This window comes from Pyrus communis, chromosome 9 (assembly GCF_041283825.1).
Source record: "Pyrus communis isolate YQ-2024b chromosome 9, ASM4128382v1, whole genome shotgun sequence".
NCBI lineage: Eukaryota > Viridiplantae > Streptophyta > Magnoliopsida > Rosales > Rosaceae > Pyrus > Pyrus communis.
In genome coordinates this window covers 1,802,568-1,817,283 of record NC_142573.1, presented here as the reverse complement: position 1 = coordinate 1,817,283, position 14,716 = coordinate 1,802,568, and the positions used below count along the sequence as shown (strand labels likewise).

At 40.2% G+C, this 14,716-nt stretch overlaps 2 protein-coding genes across 3 annotated transcripts; both read left to right on the top strand.

The window, feature by feature from the left end:
* Nucleotides 1-347: 347 nt before the first annotated feature.
* On the top strand, nt 348-8,280 carry LOC137740837 (uncharacterized). Of its 2 annotated transcripts, XM_068480643.2 has the most exons (5): nt 348-1,012; nt 2,172-2,543; nt 2,625-4,968; nt 5,047-7,049; nt 7,628-8,280. In XM_068480643.2, the coding sequence occupies exons 1-4, from the start codon at nt 896-898 to the stop codon at nt 7,011-7,013; spliced, it is 4,800 nt and encodes a 1,599-aa protein (XP_068336744.2). In that variant the 5' UTR covers nt 348-895; the 3' UTR covers nt 7,014-7,049; nt 7,628-8,280. The 2 variants fall into 2 exon arrangements, with proteins under 2 accessions (XP_068336744.2, XP_088556527.1); XM_088700401.1 differs by having other exon boundaries at nt 420-1,012; nt 2,625-7,049.
* Nucleotides 8,281-10,595: 2,315 nt separating this feature from the next.
* Nucleotides 10,596-13,715, top strand: LOC137740342 (xyloglucan O-acetyltransferase 4). Its single transcript, XM_068480203.2, has 3 exons — nt 10,596-11,358; nt 11,455-11,741; nt 12,718-13,715. The coding sequence occupies exons 1-3, from the start codon at nt 11,061-11,063 to the stop codon at nt 13,495-13,497; spliced, it is 1,365 nt and encodes a 454-aa protein (XP_068336304.2). The 5' UTR covers nt 10,596-11,060; the 3' UTR covers nt 13,498-13,715.
* Nucleotides 13,716-14,716: the final 1,001 nt, after the last annotated feature.

Sequence of the window (14,716 nt, the reverse complement as noted above, 5' to 3'; positions counted from 1 at the left end):
GTCATTTTGATTAAAACTCAAAGTTTCAAGCTATTTTCATTAGTTTTCTTTATATTTAACCCTTTGATTGCTTCGTGCTGAGTCAAAAAGTCTTTCAACAAAATGCTAAAATTACAAGCAAGTAAATTTTTTTATAGGTGAAAATTTGGAAATTTGTTAAAAGACTTCATATGCACTTTGTGGGTTTTTTCAACAAAAGGATATGAATATTAAATGTCATTAATTCATACATACGTGCTTGATTAATACAATAAAAATAGTGTTAGAAAATGTACAAAGACATAATTGGAAATATGGAATTTGGGAACCTATTAAATTAAATAACACACCATATTGAAAATTAACTTGTGCAAAGCCCGAAGCGACGTCGTCCTTGTTGTCTCCATCAAGCATTAGCTTGGCAAAACTGGCATTTTCTCGTCCCCAAAACCATTTCCCTTTCTTTTCTTTTTCTTTTTTTTTCCTTCTCTCTCACCTGTTTCGTCTTGCGTACCAAATCTCTCCTTCTCTCTCTCTATCTCTCTCTCTCTCTCCCTCTCTCCCTCTCTCCCCTCACTTTCTCTCTCATCCCGAGCTCCTCGCACGAAATCTCTCTGGATTCCGCCAATTGAAATTACCTTCCTTCGTTCTCGATCCCAAATCCTTAAATCTCTCTGACCCGACCCATGGTTAAATCCCCGCCACCTAAGCCCTGGACTTCCCGAATCGTTTCAACCCCCAACCAATCGAAGACCGGCGGCTTGATCTAGGGTTTTATCCCCTCCCCTCCATCCCCCTCCGAATTTCCAGAATCTAGGGTTCTTGCTGTTGAATTCGACTCCGGATTGATGTTTCATCTCAAGGTGGACGATTGTGGGATCGATTGCTCGCGAATTGAAAACCGAGATGGAGGGCTATGCATGGGTCGCCAGCTGAGAAGTCGATACGCCGTCGGCACATGTGGCCTGTCCCTCATTCCAGCGCCACGACTGTAGCTTCCGACCTTTCTACCGCATCCGATTCCTTCTCCAAAGTATATAATTTCACCTTCTCCGAGCGATTGTATTTCTTTTTGTTGTTTTTTCGGTCAATTTCTGCTGGTTTTCGATTAACTTGAGCCTTTGTTGCGGCGATTATGTTATTAATTACTTTAATTTCGTTTGTCGTCGTTTTGGATTTTGTTATACCCTTCCTTTGGTGAAATTCCTCTTCCGGTTTCTTGAATTTTCGTGGGTTTTGATTTCTCTTGGTTAATTTGTTCTCCAATTGGGTATTGGGTATTTATTTATTTTTAAATTTTCCATATTGCGATTATGTGGCTCCCTTTTGATAGGAAGAAACAAACCTTTTTTATATGGTTAATTAACCATTCATACGTATATGTGAATTTAATGTATTCCTATTATTACCTGGACTTCATATGTCTGTCCTGTTTATCTCATAGATGAATTTTTTGGGTTTGAATTTCGTTTACTACCTCACATCGGATTGCGTGTTTAGAATTGTTCCTTTTTTGGTTGCTTAGATGGATTAGCTGAAGCCTGTGGATGTGCATGATAGAGTAATTGACAAAGAAAGGGGGATTTTTCTTTTTTGTACTTTGTTTTTCTTTCTTGTTGATTCTCATAGAACGTAATTGATTGAGTGCTTTGAAATTATATTTTGTCTTATAAGCTTCCTTAGTTTCAGATTGTCTATTCTTTAGAATTAACTTGGTTTCAGTTTCTTAAAACAAACTTTTTGGAAAAGGGTAGAGGAAAACCTAGGAAGACTTGGAAAGAGACTCTAAGAAAAGACATGGAGTACTTGGGGCTAATGGAAGACTTGGTGCAAAACCGAGTGCAGTGGCGTTCTAGGATCCATACAGCTGACCCCACTTAGTGGGTTACGATTGGGAGGAATGATTTAAGCAACTTCACTTTGTGTTAAATTTTATGGTTTGTCTGAGATGAATCTATGTTTTTTGTTTAAGAATTGACCTTCATTTGTATGAGTCCTGATGCTTCTATATTGCCTCAACTATGACTTCATATCTGAAACTATTTTGCTGTGTTTTCTAGTTCTGTCTGCTGAATACAGGTTAACGTTGTCTTGTCTATCCATTTTTCTCTATGATTTCTATTGTACCTAAATACAGTCAAACTTTATTTCGTATTTCTTAAGCTTGATGAGATATTTCCCTTGTTGTATAGGATGGACGCAAAATTTGTGTTGGCGACTGTGCACTTTTCAAGCCACCCCAGGATTCCCCACCTTTTATTGGAATAATTCGTAGGCTAATATTAGACAAGGAGGAACGTCTATGCTTAGGTGTAAATTGGCTTTATCGTCCTGCTGATGTAAAGCTTTCCAAAGGGGTCTCGCTAGAAGCTGCCCCAAACGAGGTCTTTTACTCCTTTCACAAGGATGAGATACCTGCTGCATCGTTACTCCATCCGTGTAAAGTTGCATTCCTTCGTAAAGGTGTTGAACTTCCTTCAGGGATATCCTCATTTGTGTGCAGACGAGTGTATGATACTGAGAACAATTGTTTATGGTGGTTAACTGACAAAGACTTTATTAATGTGAGTATTCACTACTTATTCATTGTCTTAAAGTTATATGCTCATGATTCAGATTTGTAGTGATCATTCTTTAAACTACAGGAACGACAGGAAGAAGTAGATCAGCTATTAGACAAGACAAGACTAGAAATGCATGGGGCAGTGCAGTCGGGAGGTCGTTCTCCGAAACCCTTGAATACTCCGTCATCAACACCACAGATAAAATCTGGTTCAGATAGTTTACAGAATAGCACATCCCCCTTTTCTTCGCAGGTTAAAGGAAAAAAGAGGGAACGAGGAGATCAGGTCTCTGAGCCTGCCAAACGAGAACGTTTAGTTAAAATAGAAGATGGAGAGTCTGGTCAGTCCAGACCTGAAAATATGCTAAAGTCTGAGCTTGGAAAAATAACGGACAAAGGAGGACTACTAGACACACAGGGGGTTGAGAAGTTTGTCCAACTTATGAAAGCTGAAAGTGCTGATAAGAAAATAGATTTGGCTGGCCGAAGAATGCTTGTTGATGTGATAGCAGTTACTGATAGGTTGGATTGCCTTGGGCAATTTGTACAACGCAAGGGTTTGTGTGTGTTGGATGAATGGCTCCAAGAAGTTCACAAGGGAAAACTTGGTGATGGTAGTAGCCCAAAAGAAAGTGATAAATCCGTTGAGGAATTTCTTTTTGCTTTACTTTGTGCACTGGAGAAGGTTCCTGTGAATCTTCATGCGCTGCAGACTTGTAATGTTGGCAAGTCTGTGAATAATTTACGCAGTTACAGAAACTCTGAAATCCAGAAGAAAGCTAGGAGTTTAGTTGATATGTGGAAGAAACGTGTTGAAGCTGAGATGAATTTGAATGAGACAAAGACTGAATCTAGTCGTGGCGGTGTTTCCTGGCCTACAAAGCATGCATCTTCAGAAGTTTCTCATGTAGGGAGCAGAAAGATTGGAAGTTCATCGGAGGTTGGCACAAAAAGTTCTACTATGCAACCTTCTGTGTCTAAAACTCCTCAGATTAAGCTTGGCTGTGGAGAAACAGTTTCTAAATCTTCTGGTTCACCTGGATCAACGAAATTGTTGAGTATATCATCCGGCAATCTCTCAAAGGACCAGAATTTCAGAACATTAGGTGCTGGAACTTCAGATCTTCCATTGACACCAATTAAGGAGGAAAGAAGCAGCAGTTCTAGCCAGTCTCAGAACAACAGCCAGTCAAGTGATCATGCGAGGACTGTGGGTTCTTTATATAGGGAAGATGCAAGGAGCTCGTCTGCTGGTTCAGTTAGTGTGAGCAAAATTTCTGGCAGTGCTTCTCGCCATCGGAAATCAAGCAATGGCCTTAACGGGTCTACTGCCTCAGGAGTTAAGAAGGAATCAGGGCCAGGAAAAGCCTGTACCCTCAATAGAAATTTGACTTTTGAAAAGGCTTCAACAGTTGGAGTATCCTATGAGAAGCTTCCTGAAGTGCCCATGGTTGACCATGGAAATAACCGACTGATTGTCAGATTGCCAAACACTGGTAGGAGTCCTGCTCGTGGTACCTCAGGAGGTTCTTTTGAAGATCTTGTTAACAGAGGGTCTCCTCCTGCTGAAAAGCATGACAACCATGACCAAAAATCTAAGCGCAGAAGCGATGCCTTGCACGTTAATAGCACAGCAGATGTGAACTCAGATGCATTTCACAGCAAAGAGGGATTGTCTGGTTCTGAAGATGGCAATGTGCCAACTTTAGGCAGCGAACAAAATAGGGGTGGTGAAGATGGTGAAAAACAAACAGAAGCATCAAAGGCTACTGGTTCCTCGTCAAAAGTCACTTTAAGGACAGGAAAATCGTATGAAGCATCGTTAAGCTCCATGAATGCGTTAGTTGAAAGCTGTGTGAAGTTTTCTGAAAGTAGTGGCGCTGCTTCACCTGGTGATGATGTTGGGATGAATTTGCTAGCTAGTGTGGCTGCTGGAGAAATGTCCAAATCTGAGAATGTGTCACCATCAGGTTCTCCTGGGAGGAATTCTCCTGTGCCTGAGAGATCATTCTCAGAAGAAGATGCCAAGTTGAAACAACTGGGCAAAGAAATTGCTGACATCCAATGTCAACCTAATGGAGCGGTCAATAGTGGTGCTACTGAGCAGGGCAGTGGATGTGACTCATTGCGAGGTAAGAGTGAAACAAGACACACTCTTACCTACCTGCCAACTAATGGTTTTGCTGATGTTAAAGTTACTTCATCTGGGTGCGGGGATAGAACAGCAGAGTGTAATGCAAATTTGAATTGTTCTTCAAATAAGAAACAAAATACTGATGGTCAATCCTTGAGGGATGATGTGAAGCCTGGTGAGTCATGTGATGCTTCAGCATTAGAGCCACTTTCATGTGCTAGAAAAGAGGGTCATTTGGAGGCTGAAGGATCTAACCAGTCTCATGAGCAAGGAAAATTGGAGGCTTCTAATGGTAACAGCAGCAGCATTTCTGACTCTAAGATAAAAGTGTTGTCTTCCTTTTCTGATGATGATTTGGTTCTTTGTGCAGATGAAAGAACTGTTGGGAGCAGTACACCAGTTGTGTCTGAAGCAGCCTCTGGGAGTGCAAAAGTTGAACAGGACATTGAAATATCTACTTGCGCATCCTCTCAATTGGCTGGCGAGAACCATGATTTAAAAAAGGATTCGAATAGTGCTATACTGACAGAGCAGAAATCATCTGTTGTTGAAGGAATCCACTCAGAGTCCAAAGAGGGGAAGAGTGAGGATGCTGTTCTATGTTCTGGTTCTGGAAACACTTTACATGTGGAGTTTATGGATGAACAGACAGATGACATTAAGGCTTTCGGTCACACTGCACAGACAGAGAAAGAGACACTTGATAGTTCTGTTCCATTTTTGCAGAACAGCAGAGATTTTGCTCAGGAGACTACAGAAAGAAATGAGGCTTTTGTTCACTGTTCCAATCAACCGGTTTCCAAGGCAGAGTCACTGTCAATATCTGTTATAGAAAATGAGCAGCGTGACAAGTCTAGTAAGTGTAAGTCAGAAGTTATTGAATCAGGGGGGATGGAGGAGCGGCAAGTTTCCTCCGTGAATGCCTCGGCGTCAGGTACTGCTGTAAAGCTGGACTTTGATTTGAACGAGGGCTTTCCTGTTGATGATGGGAGCCAACCAGAGTTTGTTAAAGCAGGAGATCCTGGAACTTCGTCCTCTGTTCATTTTCCTTGCCCTTTACCTTTTCAAATGTCTTCCATGTCAGGGAGCTTCCCTGCATCAATTACTGTAGTAGCACCGGCCAAAGGTTCATTTGTCCCTCCTGAAAACCTGATGCGGAGTACTGGTGAACTTGGATGGAAAGGATCTTCAACCGCCAGTGCATTCCGACCTGCAGAACCCCGAAGGAATGTAGAAGCATCTCCCAATACAACGGATGCACCTATTGTTGATACTGGTTCCAGCAAACAAGTCCGCCCTCCTCTGGACTTTGACTTGAATGTGCCTGATCAAAGAGTTTATGAGGAAGTTGTTCAAAACTCAGATGTAATGGGTTTCAAGTCTGGATCTCGTGATCGGGGCTCCGGAGGGCTTGATCTTGATTTGAATAGAGTGGATGAGAGTCCTGATACTGGGCCGCTTATGAGCAACAGTTGTAGGTTGGATATTCCTCCTTTGCCCAATAGGTCATCATTATCTGGTGGACTATCTAATGGTGCGGTCAACGACTCCAGAGACTTTGATTTAAACAATGGGCCAGGTCTTGATGATGTTGGCACTGACACAGCTCCTTGCACCCAGCATTTAAAAACCAGTATGCCGCCTCGTACTCCTGTTCATGGTTTAAGAATAAACAACCCTGATTTTGGGAACATTTCAGCATGGTTCCCTCCAGGAAACCCATATTCTGCCATCACAGTCCCTCCGATGTTCCCTGGCAGGTGTGAGCAGAGTTACGGTGCTGCTGCTGGGTCTCAGAGAGTTTTGTGTCCTCCCACTGGTAATGCCTCATTTGGTCCTGAAATCTACAGGGGGTCAGTGCTTTCGCCCTCAACTGCTGTGTTTCAATATCCAGGGTTTCCTTTTGAAACCAGTTTTCCTTTGTCATCGAGCCCTTTTTCTGGTTCTACTGCATATATGGATTCATCATCTGGTGGAGCACTTTGCTTTCCCCCCATGCCCTCTCAGATGGTGGGACCTGGCGGTGTAGTTTCATCCCCTTACCCTAGACCCTATATGATGAGCCTTCCCAGTGGTAGCAGTAATGTTGGCCTTGATGGTAGGAAATGGGGTAGTCAGGGTCTTGATCTTAATGCCGGGCCTGGAGCTACAGAAATTGAACGGAGAGATGATAGGTTACCTTCGGGAATGAGGCAGCTTTCTGTTCCCAGTTCGCAAGCTATGGTAGAGGAACAGTTAAAGTTGTTTCAGGTGGGAGGTGCATTGAAGAGAAAGGAACCTGATAGTGGATTGGATGCTGTTGATCGAGTTAGCTATAAGCCGCCTTCATGGCAGTAGAATTGTGGCACAATGTGGCAAACCTGTCAAGGCTTGGTGAGCTTTTCTAGCCTTTCAGATCCTAGTTATCAATGTCTTTAAGTTCTTTATTTCCTTAGACAAGCAAGGAAACCCTTCGATGGTGTCACTACAGTTACTACTGCAGTAATTAAATTGAATTGATGCCATTCATCCCTAGAGATATCTTTTTCCATTCCCTTGTGATTACAATCAGTTAAATTAATGATTTGTCCTCAATCGAAGCTTTGGATTTGATCCTGCTGAAGTTTCTTTTTAATTTTAAAATCGTTTTCAAATTTTCAGTTAAATTCTTGTTCTGTTTAGTTTTCATAAAATGGTCTACTCCTCTAGGATTAGCGGAATATGACCTTGTCTTTACTGTAACTTGTAATTTGAAACCTGAGTTTCCATCATAATAGGAGGAGAATCGAAATTGAGTTTCCATCCGTTCCAAATTTGGAAACTTCCATCCATTCGAGATTTGGAAACTTCCATCCATCTGCTTTTGTTGGTTGGGTTTTTGGTTTTTAATACGTTTTGATATAACTCTTCTTTGAAATTTTCTTGGAACACTCTCTTCCTAATGGTGAGCCTTTCTCGTTTCTTTCTTGCAGCACTTCAGGGGTTTGGATAGGAAACGTACAGGAGTTGACAAGTTGTTCACATGAACAGTAAAAAAAGGCTAAAGGGCAGGTGCACGCGTTCATTGCACGGAACACCAGTCCGTACCACCTGTTAACTTTGGAAAGCCCCCTGGGGTCCTGGAAGCAGTTATTTTAACTGAATCTGCTCTGATAGCCACTGCAGACAAGTTTTTCTGTGTAGATATCTAACTCTTTGAAAGCATCCTCGATGCACATGCCTAAAGCCGTGACATTGGTGCTCAATGTTTGGACTTGTGCCCGTTCAGGTACACCCTGCAATCCCGATCCTTACTCGATCATATTTATTGGGGAGATTGGTTGTATGAACTCTCAGGCCGGGCCAAGGTCGTCATGTATTCTGTCATTAATTTTTTTTTTCTCTTCTCCAGTTGTTACATATATAGTTATTACTTAGTCAGGACCGCCGAATTTTGTTATCTTATCACATTCTGGTTATGGAAATTTGCACAGGCTGTCACCGTATTGTTTTTTCTTTCTTCCCCTTTGTATTATAAGTTATAACCCGAGTCTTGGGCAAACGTAGAGATTGTTGGACAGAAACTTCACCTTTGCCGCATTTGATTCATTTGTATTACGAAGTGCCTTTTGACTCGTTTGTGAAATTTCCATGGTGCCGCTGACAGGGTTTTATATAGTTTTGCATTTTTGACGACGAATCAGTACTCCCTAAATTCTGTTGTGTATGGTGGGTATAATTTTGTTTTACTAGTTATCTTCTTGTACCTGTACTGCGAATTGTAATTCTGGTAACTCCGGTTGCAGCGTAATCGTAAAGATTATGGGTAGACGGTGAATGTGCAATTAGCTCATTTTTTTTACCCTTCCCTGCATCTTTGTGCATTCCAAAATCTTTGTAACAATGTTCTGTTTCTGGCTCGAAGAATTCATTACCGTGATGTGAATGCAGATCATTTTTTTTCTGTTCGCCGGAGAATCACTTGTTTTGCAACTGCTCCGTTTTGCTAGTTGTTTGTACAAGCCTTTATCCGATCAGCCGTTTGCAGCCACAGAGCAGCGTTGCGTCGTGATGAAATGTATCGACTTGTATTCACCCCTCTTGTGGCGGAAAATGTCTTCATAGTTATTACGTCAAACAATTTATTCATGCGGTGCGTGCCATATACTGGAGTACGTTAAATTTTTTTTTTCTCTCCGAAAAAGTAAGCAAACTCCTAGTGCAGGACACGTTTGTCAGATTTCAGTATCGAAGTAGCTTTAAGAACTAGGATGGTCCTCGTCGGATTCTTCAAACACATCTGTTTATCGTTATATTCAATTTTAAATAAAAAAATTTACAATAATTTTTTATCGTACAATGTACAATGAACAGATGTGATTGAAATATTTCTAAATCCTCACAAAAAGGATCTGGTGAGATTCTTCATGGTTTAATAACAACTCTTTTAAGAACAATGTCTGGGAGAGGGGTTACAAATTTACCAAAACACATGTCGCTTTTATTTAACTGCATAAACTGGAGACACCTGTCCTGTCGTGTGAACGGTTAAGGTTTCGGATGGACCACCAGATGAGACCGAACCCAAGTGCCCAGCACAATTAGTAAGGTGGGTCACACACCTCCCGACCAATTAGCTTGTATTGTCCGCTACTAAGAAAATTGACATAATATGATTTTACACAACTGACCAAAACATATTGACGTAATATCGATGATACGTTGATAATTGTTAATCTGTCCATAATAAATGATTGGACCGACCGGCTAGTTATAAGTAGCATGAATGTGATTCTTCTCATTGTACCTAATGTTTACAATTGATTTTGTTTGTGTTTTGCATTAATATAAAATTGTGGGGTATCCTTAATTATGTCATTATTTAATTTTATTTATCATAATATATTCCTTGCCATTAATACGAGGAACCAAAGTCATATGAAGTTTAAAATATGATTATTAGCAAGGAGAAATTTTTCAGTGTGACGGGAACACGATTTGGTATACGGAGCGTCATAATACAAGTGGTTAGAATTTTTTTTCAAGTATCCAGTCACTTATATTATGACACTTAATGTATCGAGCCGTGTTACCCGGACATTGAGAAATCTCTCATTAGCATGGATGATGACTTTGAATGCTTCCTTAATTTGAATTGGGGTTTTTAAAGAAGTAAAAAAAAAAAAAAAAAAAAAAATCCAACTCATGTAAGATAAAACCGGAGAAAATGTTAGTTGTAGATCGCTCTGGATGATAAGGGTTTCTTCGACTTATTGCTCATTGCGTTTCAAATTTAAATCATTTTCATCCTCATAAACTAACTTAAAGTAGTAATATCCTTTATAAATAAAAAATAAAGGTATATAAAAATGATTAAGATCTCATCTCATCTCATCTCATGCAATGCAACAACATCGGTTCGGATAGTCATAGACATGGTCTTGAACCACAAAAATTTTAAAATTTTCAAACCTCCTTAAGGATGAGAGATTTTTCAATGTGACTGGTACACGAGGTGGTACATCACGTGTTACTATATAAATGATGAGATATGTGTGCCAAAAGTTAATAGCTTAAAAAATAAAATTTCTTATCACTTCTATTAAAACACGTGATGTACCACTTGTGTTCCCATCACAACTAAAAATTTCTCTTTAAAAAGGAGGGTGATAAGGGAATGGGACTCACCCACTCACAAAACTCGATTGGGTTTTTGCCGCGTAGCGCACATGATTGGTCACTTTTGTCATCGATTTGTAAATTAGTGTCGACAGATAATGAAATTTGTGGGTGGAATTAGATTGCGCCGAACATTCTGGGCACATGCATGTTCTCTCTCTCTCTCTCTCTCTCTCTCTCTCTCTCCCCATTTCAGTTACTCGTTTGCACGGTTTGCCGCGTGTTTTAAACGGCGGACGTTACTTTCCACATAAAGCCATCTCTTCTTATCTCTTGATTTCCGAACTGCCATTCTTTTGTGGAAAATCCTAATTACAAAGCACAACCACACGTTAACAATTCAAGTTATTTTTATGTCTTACAGTCTAATAGTTCACATACTGTTTACGGAGTAGGCATGGAGTTTCTTTCTACCTGAATTGTAAAACTTTTAATACTTTATGACGCAATGTGAAAAAACCGAAACTACAAACATTTGAAGCGTTGTGTGGTTTTTGACCTTGACCTAAAACTCGAGGTGTATTTTGTAATTAGCTCAATCAAGGAGGAAAATAAAAGGAAAGTAAAAGCTCATCATGAGCAAGCAGAAAACCTAAAAGGGAAGTAAGAAAAAAAGATCCTCTTTGGCTCTCTCACAAGGCACGTTCCCTTTTCTCTAATGATGGGAATACAGTTTCTGCACTCTCTACCCCTTATAACTTCTTCTTCATAGGTTCTCCCATCTCTCTCTCTCTCTCTCCCCCCTATATGTTTCAGACAGTCATGAGTTTTTGTACTTTTTGCCCAGAAAAATCCCACAACTACCCCAACAGGGAGAGAGGCCATAATAATAACATGAGCAGATTGGCTCCTTTCTTGGTCACATTTCTAGCCACTGCCACCATTTTTAGCTTGTTCCTACTCTATTCTCCAAACCCTTTTTTAATTTCTCCCAAACAGGGACTTAACGATCTCAATTCTGTTCAAAACCAGACATCCATTCATGCAGCACAGAAAGAACATCAAGCCCCTGATCGCACTAACATCAAGCTCCTACCCCCACCAAGTAACTTTTTCTTGTCACAAACAAAAACCAATTCTTTTTTTTTTCAAAAATTTTGGATCATTTTCTGAAAAGTTTGATTTTTTTTGCATTTTGTAGATAAGGAGGAGGAGTGTGATTTGTTCAAGGGTCATTGGATTCCGGATTCGAGAGGAGCAATGTACACGAATTCGAGCTGCGCCACGATTCCGGAATCAAAAAATTGTTTCAGAAATGGGAGGAGGGACAGGAAGTTTCTGAATTGGAGATGGAAACCGGACAAGTGCGAGCTCCCGCGGTTTGACCCGAAAAAGTTTTTGGAAATTGTTCGGGGAAAGAAAATGGCGTTCATCGGCGACTCTGTCGCCAGGAACCATGTCGAGTCTCTTCTCTGCCTCTTGTCACAGGTCAGTTCATATTTTGATATTGGATTTGATATGTTTCTCTACGCTGATATTCTAAATTACTCTAATTTATACCTACCGAAAAAAAGAATTCTAAACGGAATTCTAACTCGGTGTAATGTCTTGACCCGCTGGCCTAATCCAGATCTTCAGTTGCTTTATTAGAATTTTATTTTTCAGTGTGACAGTTTTGCATGACCTTGAAATCTGAAACTTATTATGGAAGAAGAATCCGAATACCAGTGGATAAACATTAAACAATATAATTTGCAACGATGTTATGCACGTAAGCCATTCATAACATAATAAATGACATCAATCGCAACACAAATGACAGCAATCGTAACATGTGATTTCACTAACATAATAGCAATAATAGTTTGCAAATACGGATTATGTCAATTGATTAGGATAGTATGTCCGTTCGCTTTTTACTTGAATTTGAATCTCATCCAGCAAATTAAAGTAGTTTAGAAACATTGTGACAACTTTGCTTGGTGCTTTATGCTTTGAAGCAACGTCACGATGTCACAGTACCACAAATGCCATGTATGCAGATCATTACCTTTCGTGCTCGTCTCATTTTTGGAGTGATGACAAGCAATCGTAGTGGTTCAGAGTTTAGAGGGGATACTGTATTTGCAACAATGTCCACTCATTCTTACGGTGGCGATTATAAGCTACTTAATTAGGTGTTCTTAACAGTCAAGAGACTAGGGATGGCAACGAAGTGGGACAAAGCCATGTAACAAATTAACATTTCTGTCTCGCCATGTGAATGGGACCCGTGAAGCATTTAGGCTCCACAGGTGTCATCATAGTTAAGACCACTCCTTTTACAATAGAGTAGTGCCTTGCTATATTGACATGCCATATATGCAATTGTTCTTTATTCAAATAAGTTGAAATAACATATTACCCTTCAGGAGCATGTACAAAGATTTTCTAAACCCTAATATTATTCCTATTAATCTTGCAGGAGGAAAACCCTAAAGACATTTACAAGTATTCCGATGACCGATTCAGGATATGGTACTTTCCTCAGTACGACTTCACCCTCATGAAATTATGGTCCAAATATCTCGTAGCTGCAGAGGAGAGGATGGTTAACGGTTCAGGATCCGGCATTTTTGATTTGCAACTAGACAAGGTCGACGATAAATGGGCAGAACAGCTTCCGGAATTAGACTACGCTATATTCTCAGGCGGGCATTGGTTTTTTCGTCTAATGTACCTACACGAAGGTGACAAACTTACCGGATGTGTTTACTGTAACGAACCTAATGTCACCAAATACAACAACAGCCAAGCCTTGCGCATGGCTTTTCGAGCTATATTCAAGTACATAAAGGATTGCAAAAACTGCAAGGGAGGCCTCTTGACCTTGTTGAGGACATTTGCGCCAGCACATTTTGAAGGCGGGGCTTGGAACACCGGGGGATACTGCAACCGAACAAGTCCTTTGAGCGAGGGGGAAATCGATTTGGGACGTTTTGATTGGCAACTGAGGAGCATTCAGGTTGAGGAGTTTGAAAGAGCAAGAAAAGAAGGGGAGATGGAGGGGAGGAGGTTTAGGGTTTTGGATATAACTAGGGCAATGCTTATGAGACCGGATGGGCACCCGGGAGCTCACTGGGGAAACAAGTGGATGAAGGGTTACAACGACTGTGTGCATTGGTGCATGCCAGGCCCTGTCGATTACTGGAACCATTTTTTGATGGAGATTATCCGAAACGAGGGAGGAGGGTTTAGGGTTTAGTTAGAACTTAGTACAAACATTCATACAAATCCATACTTAATAGTTTATTATACCTATTTTTTAATTTTGTTTTTCTTACATAGGCGTATAATAATTTTAGTTCAGAGATATAGTATGTCAAGTGAATTGCAAAATATTCCGAATGTGAGATTTTTACTACCAATTTGCCAATGTATAACAGATGAAAAAAAAAAATGTTGAAAACCATTGATCTTTTATTAATTTGAGCACAAAGTGTTCGCCATTTATATAGAGGTTGTTTGGCAACGTTAAGATTGTGTCAGATATTCTTCAGACCTAGATATATTCCCTCCATATTTCAGATTATTTTAGAATATCGCTCAAATGAAAATAAAAGTTCTAAATGCTCTAGTTCAAAGTATTTTAAGAGTATTTCCAACCGATAAGTCAAATTTTTATATATAGTATGTGCTTGGAATTTAAAAACGAGTCATGTTCTTGTAAGTTGTAAGTAGGTTGTTGCTTGATAATGTCCAATTCAGGTCTTGTACTCTGTGCTGCCTATCTGCATTAACGGCGGCTTAGATTTTGATTTCTTAGTTTTGTTGTTATATTTTTCCTGGGTAAATACCAACATTTTTTTTTGAGCAAACGATATTATCTACCCTAAGGAAAAGTGAATGGACTTAGCCTCACAATAAGCTAGCAATAATGTAGTTCAAATTTGCCGTTTACTGGTACTTCTTTGGCGGATGTTAGGGTATGAAGAGCAGACAAGGCATCCAAATCTCCCACAATCCATGCAATCAAAATTTAATTAATACAGAATCTGCATTGCCTGCCCCTTAATTATAATCAAGACTCTCTCTCTCTAGACTCTCTCTCTCTCTCTCTCTCTCTCTCTCTCTCTCTCTTCTCCCTACCTCCCTCCCTCACACACACACACACACACACACTCTCTCTTTCTGAGACAGACAGACAGTCATGAGCAGATTGGCTCCTTTCTTCGCATCTCTAGCCATAGCCCACCATTTTCATCTTCTTCTTACTTTATTCTCCAAACCCAGTTGTTCGTTTCTCTTTTAAAATTTGATTTATTTTAGAGTCAGTTTGATTACCATTTCGTTTTTAGTTTTCGTTTCTTGTGCTAGAGATGGAGCGAAAATATATGGGAGGAATGATGAAGGGAGAAGGACGTAGGGACGTGGTGGGAGAAAGGGAGGCGGGAGAGAAGTGCAGGAGTTTATATTAACACAAA

Coding starts and splice junctions, on each gene's coding strand:
- LOC137740837 (XM_088700401.1), top strand. CDS start 896: ATGCATGGGTCGCCAGCTGAGAAGTCGATACGCCGTCGGCACATGTGG. Junction 1,013..2,171: donor CATCCGATTCCTTCTCCAAA/GTATATAATTTC, acceptor CTTGTTGTATAG/GATGGACGCAAAATTTGTGT. Junction 2,544..2,624: donor CTGACAAAGACTTTATTAAT/GTGAGTATTCAC, acceptor TTTAAACTACAG/GAACGACAGGAAGAAGTAGA.
- LOC137740342 (XM_068480203.2), top strand. CDS start 11,061: ATGTTTCAGACAGTCATGAGTTTTTGTACTTTTTGCCCAGAAAAATCC. Junction 11,359..11,454: donor CAAGCTCCTACCCCCACCAA/GTAACTTTTTCT, acceptor TGCATTTTGTAG/ATAAGGAGGAGGAGTGTGAT. Junction 11,742..12,717: donor TTCTCTGCCTCTTGTCACAG/GTCAGTTCATAT, acceptor TTAATCTTGCAG/GAGGAAAACCCTAAAGACAT.